This window comes from Propithecus coquereli, unplaced genomic scaffold, assembly GCF_000956105.1.
Source record: "Propithecus coquereli isolate 6110/MARCELLA unplaced genomic scaffold, Pcoq_1.0 Scaffold168, whole genome shotgun sequence".
Lineage (NCBI taxonomy): Eukaryota > Metazoa > Chordata > Mammalia > Primates > Indriidae > Propithecus > Propithecus coquereli.
Genome location: NW_012141413.1, coordinates 1,222,386 through 1,228,385, shown reverse-complemented (window position 1 = coordinate 1,228,385; position 6,000 = coordinate 1,222,386). Strand labels below are relative to the sequence as shown.

At 33.6% G+C, this 6,000-nt stretch overlaps 1 protein-coding gene across 1 annotated transcript in view; it reads left to right on the top strand.

Annotated features, from left to right (window-relative positions):
- IFT88 (intraflagellar transport 88) overlaps positions 1-6,000 on the top strand; it is a 344,136-nt gene that overhangs the window by 326,855 nt on the left and 11,281 nt on the right. Inside the window, exon 20 of the mRNA XM_012641668.1 lies at positions 1,997-2,103. Coding sequence (XP_012497122.1) covers positions 1,997-2,103 — 107 coding nt within the window. The remainder of the gene's footprint in view (positions 1-1,996; positions 2,104-6,000) is intronic.

Sequence of the window (6,000 nt, the reverse complement as noted above, 5' to 3'; positions counted from 1 at the left end):
AAAAATTGAAGAAGAGAATTTGATAGATAAAGAAGATAAGAGAGAGACAACTAAGAATTATAAATGTTGCCAAGGAATAAACCATAATACTTGCAATAAAATAAAAAATGAAAGACATAGTAGAAGAAAACATTCTAGAACAGAGAAAAAAACCTTTTATCTGCAAAGGAAGAAAAATTGGACGGTTATCAGCAATACTAAACACCAAACACTAAATACCAAAGGCAGTGAAACAGTGGCTCTAGAGTTTCAAGAATTCTTTACTTTTGTGTATAAAAACAGAAGGATACTCTTAGATATATAAGGGCCTAGAAAATATACTTATTTCCTCTTCTTGGGGAGACAAAAAGTTGACTTGAAAGCTTAATTTGGAAGTTCAAATTGAATCAAACTTTAGCACTCAAAAAGGAAAATGTTTTTATGTCAGAACAAGTAGAGTAGAAATTAATTTAACATGGAGTTAAGTCTAAATAATTATAAAGCCTAATTTAAGTGGTAATTGTGATGAGGGGTGTGAGAAAATACCATTTAATCTTGATGCTGGTAGGAAAAAAAATTATAATACCAATTTTCCCTATTGTGTGAGCAGCATTCTACTCGTAAGGGAAAGAAAGCAGTGAGACTTCTTCTAAACTTCTACTGGGAGTGTAAACTAACATACTAATGTCTCTGGAGGGCAGATATTTAATACATATCAGAAGCCTCAAAATGATCACAATGTTTGGATCCAGTGATTCTACTATTAAGTCATTTATCCCAAGGATATAAAGAGGCACACACATATTTAGAAACAATTTTAATGTTCAGTAAAATAAATAAAATTATGGCATATTGCAAAATATTTCACAAGCATTAGAAGCTATTCTTTGAACTTAACCTGTGATTGTTCTCTTGGCAGCAAAGAAAAATGTAGAAAGAAGTACATAAAAATGTTTAATTTTGTCTCTGGGTGGAAGGTTAATGGGTAACTTTTATTGTTTCTTTGTACCTTTACATGTTTTACATGACCTCCATTGCTGTTGTATTGAGGGAAACAAATTATTTTAAAATGAGATTATAAAAACATTTTTAAAGTAATTTAGACCACAAATGGAAGAGGCCATTCTCATAAATGTAAAAACAAAATTATCGTGGTTTTTAGCATCCACTGTATGTTTTTAAAAGTTTGCTAATTATAGCAATACTGTCTTGAATGAAAAAGCAAATTCCAAAAGACTGTATGTAGAATAATACCATTTTTATAAGAACCCATAGCAAGCAAAACTAAACAGTATGTTATTTGGTGATATGTATGTAAGTGATAAAGGGCTTTTTGTTGTTATTTTATGCAAGGAAATGATGAACATGAAAAATTGAGGGGTGGAAGTATGGGAATGGATGGAAAGAACACATAGGCAGAGGTGGGGGTATTGGAATGTTCTAGTTCCTAACCTGGATGGTGATTCATAGGTGTTCATTGCCACCCTTTGTTGTAATTATTTTATATATATTTGGTGTCAACTGCAAGCCCAATGACTAAAATACATCTTTTTTTTACATTCCCAGTGCTTTACATATAGTGTGAATAACAGTTATTAAAATGAATTTACTAACAGTAAAAACATTTATTAATTATTATAACATGTACAGACTGTCTACATTTTTTAAGCCTAGTCTTACAACTCTTTGTATTAATATATATTTATGAAACTATCATAGAACATTAACAAATGTTGCATCTCCATTTTATGTTCTCTCCCAGCAGTGTCCTGTGCCATGTCCCTTCTAGGATCTGGCAGTGTGAGGACAGACATGTAGAGAGATTTCCCTTAAAGCCCCTTCCAAGGAAGTCAGTTCACCCAGGTCTGGAGATTGCAAAGTGTAATGATTTTTCAGAAGAGAAACCCTATTTGTGAGCATCATTTCTCCCTGTGTCCCAAAACACTGAGTTCATTGATTTGCTGAACTTTCAACAGTGTGCATATATTCTTTCCTAAATATATTTTTCACAATTTAGGTTTGCGTTTCTTGGTTCGTCTCTGCACAGATATTGGATTAAAAGAAGTTCAAGAATATGCCACAAAACTCAAGAGGTTAGAAAAGATGAAAGAAATAAGAGAACAGGTATTTCATATGGGCCAAAAACTGCCGTCTGTTAGTTTTCAAAATGTCACCTTTTGTAGCTCTAATGCATGATGTTAGGATCTTCTGTCAGAAAACACAGTTGAATTTTTTTTCTGCTCTGGCATAATGAGAGAAATAACTGAAATTCCAGTTTTAGGATAAAATTCTGATAAAGGTGGGTTCCTAGTAGGAGGAAGTGCAATAGATTCTGTATAGTCTTTATTAGATAACTACTAACAGGCAAATAGTTATAATTTTCCACAACTTGAAATAACTTTCAGGTTAATTTAAGACTTAATTTTTTTTTTTTTTTTTTTTCATACATGTTAATTTCCCTAGAGCAGTACTTGCCAAATCTTTTCACATCCTACCATATTTAAAAGTTATTTTTTTTTTTTGAGACAGAGGCTCACTCTTTTGCCCGGGCTAGAGTGAGTGCCGTGGCATCATCCTAGCTCACAGCAACCTCAAACTCCTGGGCTCAAGCAATCCTCCTGCCTCAGCCTCCCAAGTAGCTGGGACTACAGGCATGCGCCACCATGCCCGGCTAATTTTTTCTATATATTTTTAGTTGTCCAGCTAATTTCTATCTATTTTTAGTAGAGACGGGGTCTTGCTCTTGCTCAGGCTGGTTTTGAACTCCTGAGCTCAAACAATCCGCCCGCCTTGGCCTCCCAGAGAGCTAGGATTACAGGCGTGAGCCACCGCGCCCGGCCTAAGACTTAATTTTAATTGGAGATTCCTGTGGCCCATGAGAGGCAATTATTTGTCTACAACAATGGTACTTTTTTCTTTAAGCTATTTCCTAATATAGTAGAACATGGTTAATATTAATAAATATGAAGAGCCTTACATGGAAGCATTTTGAATACATTTCTGTTTCATGTAATATGTAGAATAACAATGTTATTTTTACTTCTTTAAAATAATAATATCTTCTAAGTTTGAGCCTAGATTATTTAAAAATTTAATATGATTACCTACCTTTCATAAAAAGAAAATATGTTGTGGAAGCTTATATTGCTATATTGGAAATAACAATTCTGAGTGAGGAATTAAATTGGTTCTTTGTTTTTCTTATTACATTTTGAAAATATAGTGACAAAGTACTTTTTCAAGAATTTAATTATCTTGGATATAGAAAAAAATCTAAACTCCGTATTTGCTTTCAAAATGTGGTTATCTTGTTTTTACTTTTAAAATGTGATCTGGGCTGGGCGCGGTGGCTCACGCCTGTAATCCTAGCACTCTGGGAGGCCGAGGCGGGCGGATTGTTTGAGCTCAGGAGTTCGAAACCAGCCTGAGCAAGAGCGAGACCCCGTCTCTACTAAAAATAGAAAGAAATTAATTGGACAACTAAAAATATATAGAAAAAATTAGCTGGGCACGGTGGTGCATGCCTGTAGTCCCAGCCACTCGGGAGGCTGAGGCAGGAGGATCGCTTGAGCCCAGGAGTTTGAGGTTGCTGTGAGCGAGGATGACGCCACGGCACTCACTCTAGCCCGGGCAAAAGAGTGAGACTCTGTCTCAAAATAAAATAAAATAAAATAAAATAAAATGTGATCTGATTATTCTCTTAAAAGTATCAGTTGTAAAAGGATATGAGAAAAGGTAGATTTTTACTTGAAAAGTCCTATAAAATATCAAGTTAGAATTAAAATGCCATACTAGCACACATAGTTAAAACCTACTGTAATGACCAATTTAATACCATGTACGAAATACTAATTGAATTAGGTAACTTGTATGAAAACTTTGCAAAATATAAACTGATATAAATGGAAGTTCAAATGATCATAATTGTCATCATAATCACTATTAAATGTGTTTCGTTACAAAGAATCAAAAAGAAGTATATATTTCAAACCAAGAATATTCTTTGGAACTCAATTCATTATGTAAATTATGGTAAAAAGTCAAATTCTTCACACTTCACAAGTATGAGCATCAGCAGTTTAAGTTAGTTACACTAAACAGTGAACACAAAACTACTGCAAATATGGATCATGCATAATTCGCTTCTTGCAACTTACAATCTTGAGATGATGTATGCATTAGCACATCAGATTTATTAGATTTCCAATGTTGACCCCTTTTAAACAATAAGAAGTTTAAAACTCCTCGGGAACTTCCTGGAAGCCAGTTCACAAAGGATCTAAGTCAAGCTTTAGGAAACATCTTTTCATGTACGTGCTGCCAAAGCAAGCATAAAGCTTTAGGAAGCATTGATTCCAGGGAATTCCTGGGAAATAAACTGGAGGGGTAAAGACCAAAACATCCCCTCTTAAAGAGATTCACAATTTTCACATTTTTTTCTTTGTAGTTTACTATTAATTTAATTTCTCCATTCTTGGTTGTATGTTAGGTGAATCATTATAGTTGTAGTTCTCTCTTTGATATTTACAAGACTTGTGATTGCCCTTTATGTTTGCTTCCTCTCTCCCTTTGCTTTTTTCTCTTCCGTTATCCTCTTTGCTTTATTCCAGTCTCTCTACATATTGTTAAGCTCTTTCTTTTTCATCTGGCTGGCTACTATAGACTAATATGTATATGGGCTAATGAGTTTTACTACATGTAAATATACAAATGTCATGTTAACTTTTTCCTTTCTAATTACTACTCAACCTCTCAATTCCTCTTCCATCAAAGTATTTATATATTCATTGAATATAGTCAACTTTTGTCTCTTTCATAGACCTGACCTCTCTCCATATTCATCTGTAGTTAGAAAAAATAAAAATACCTCTTTATGGTGAAACATAAGGGTTTCTACTGAGAGTATATTCAAGAAAGGGTTAGACCTTTGCTTAGCAAGCCTCCTTTTCATAGGTCTGGTGCCAGTTGATAGTGTCAACTATACTTTAGGGGGAATATTTAAAATTCATAGGAATAAACCATTTGTCAGGTGCCTCAGGAATTTTAGAAATAACTATTTGTCTACAAATAAATTATTTTTTAATTGCAAATAATTCTTATATTGTACTCACTACAATAATTCCCTAATGCTTTGTTAAGAATACTTTAGTAAATTCATCAATGCATTTAAATTATCCAATGTTTAGCTTTCCTATCTTACCCAAATAGTTGTCTCTCTGCACTCAGGAAATGTGTCTTTTGATAACAGGTTATCGCTGCTCTCATTGTAATATGCATACCCCATGTTATTTAGATATCTTCTCTCATTACAGCTCTTCCTTTGTATTTGTCTCTCAAACTTTTCTTACACCTCAATCTTTTTTTAGCATTAAAGTCATAGTCCACATCCACAAAGTACTTGAAATAAACATTTAACTTCTCTTTTCAATTTCCTTGAAATCTTTGAAGGATACACCTCAGGGTCAAAAAAAAGAACAATTTCCTTGAAATCTATTTGGTTTCTCCAAACTTCGTACTTCAGTGGCTCTTTTCCTTTTCTACGTTTTTCTCCAATTGTTCTATATACATAATGAGAGTTTTCTTCATTATTCCTCATCAAATCATACATCAAAGAAACGTTTTCTCCTAAGTTTTACTCAAAACGCAAAGTGAAGGAAAGAAAAATGAATGGAAAAGAAAGGTCCTAGGAGGAAGAAAAAAGGGTTAAATTAAGAGAAAGAATTCACAGTTTCTCAGTTATTAGGTCATTAAATATAAAATGTCTTATTTCTAATCAGAAGTTCAGTTTATTTTACCTTAAACAAGAAGCAGTACAATTAATTGAAGTATGCACCCAAACTATTGACACAGTTTTGCCATCTTAATGGTAGCTTGTTTATGCCAGCAGCAGAGAAGCCTGGAGAACAAGCGATGGTGAAATCTCGAAAAGCCTTTTCCACAGCTTGTTGAGAATTGAGTATTTTTCCTTGAGAGACATTGTCCAAAGCCTTGAAGAAGTGGTAGTCAGTTGGTGTAAGGTCT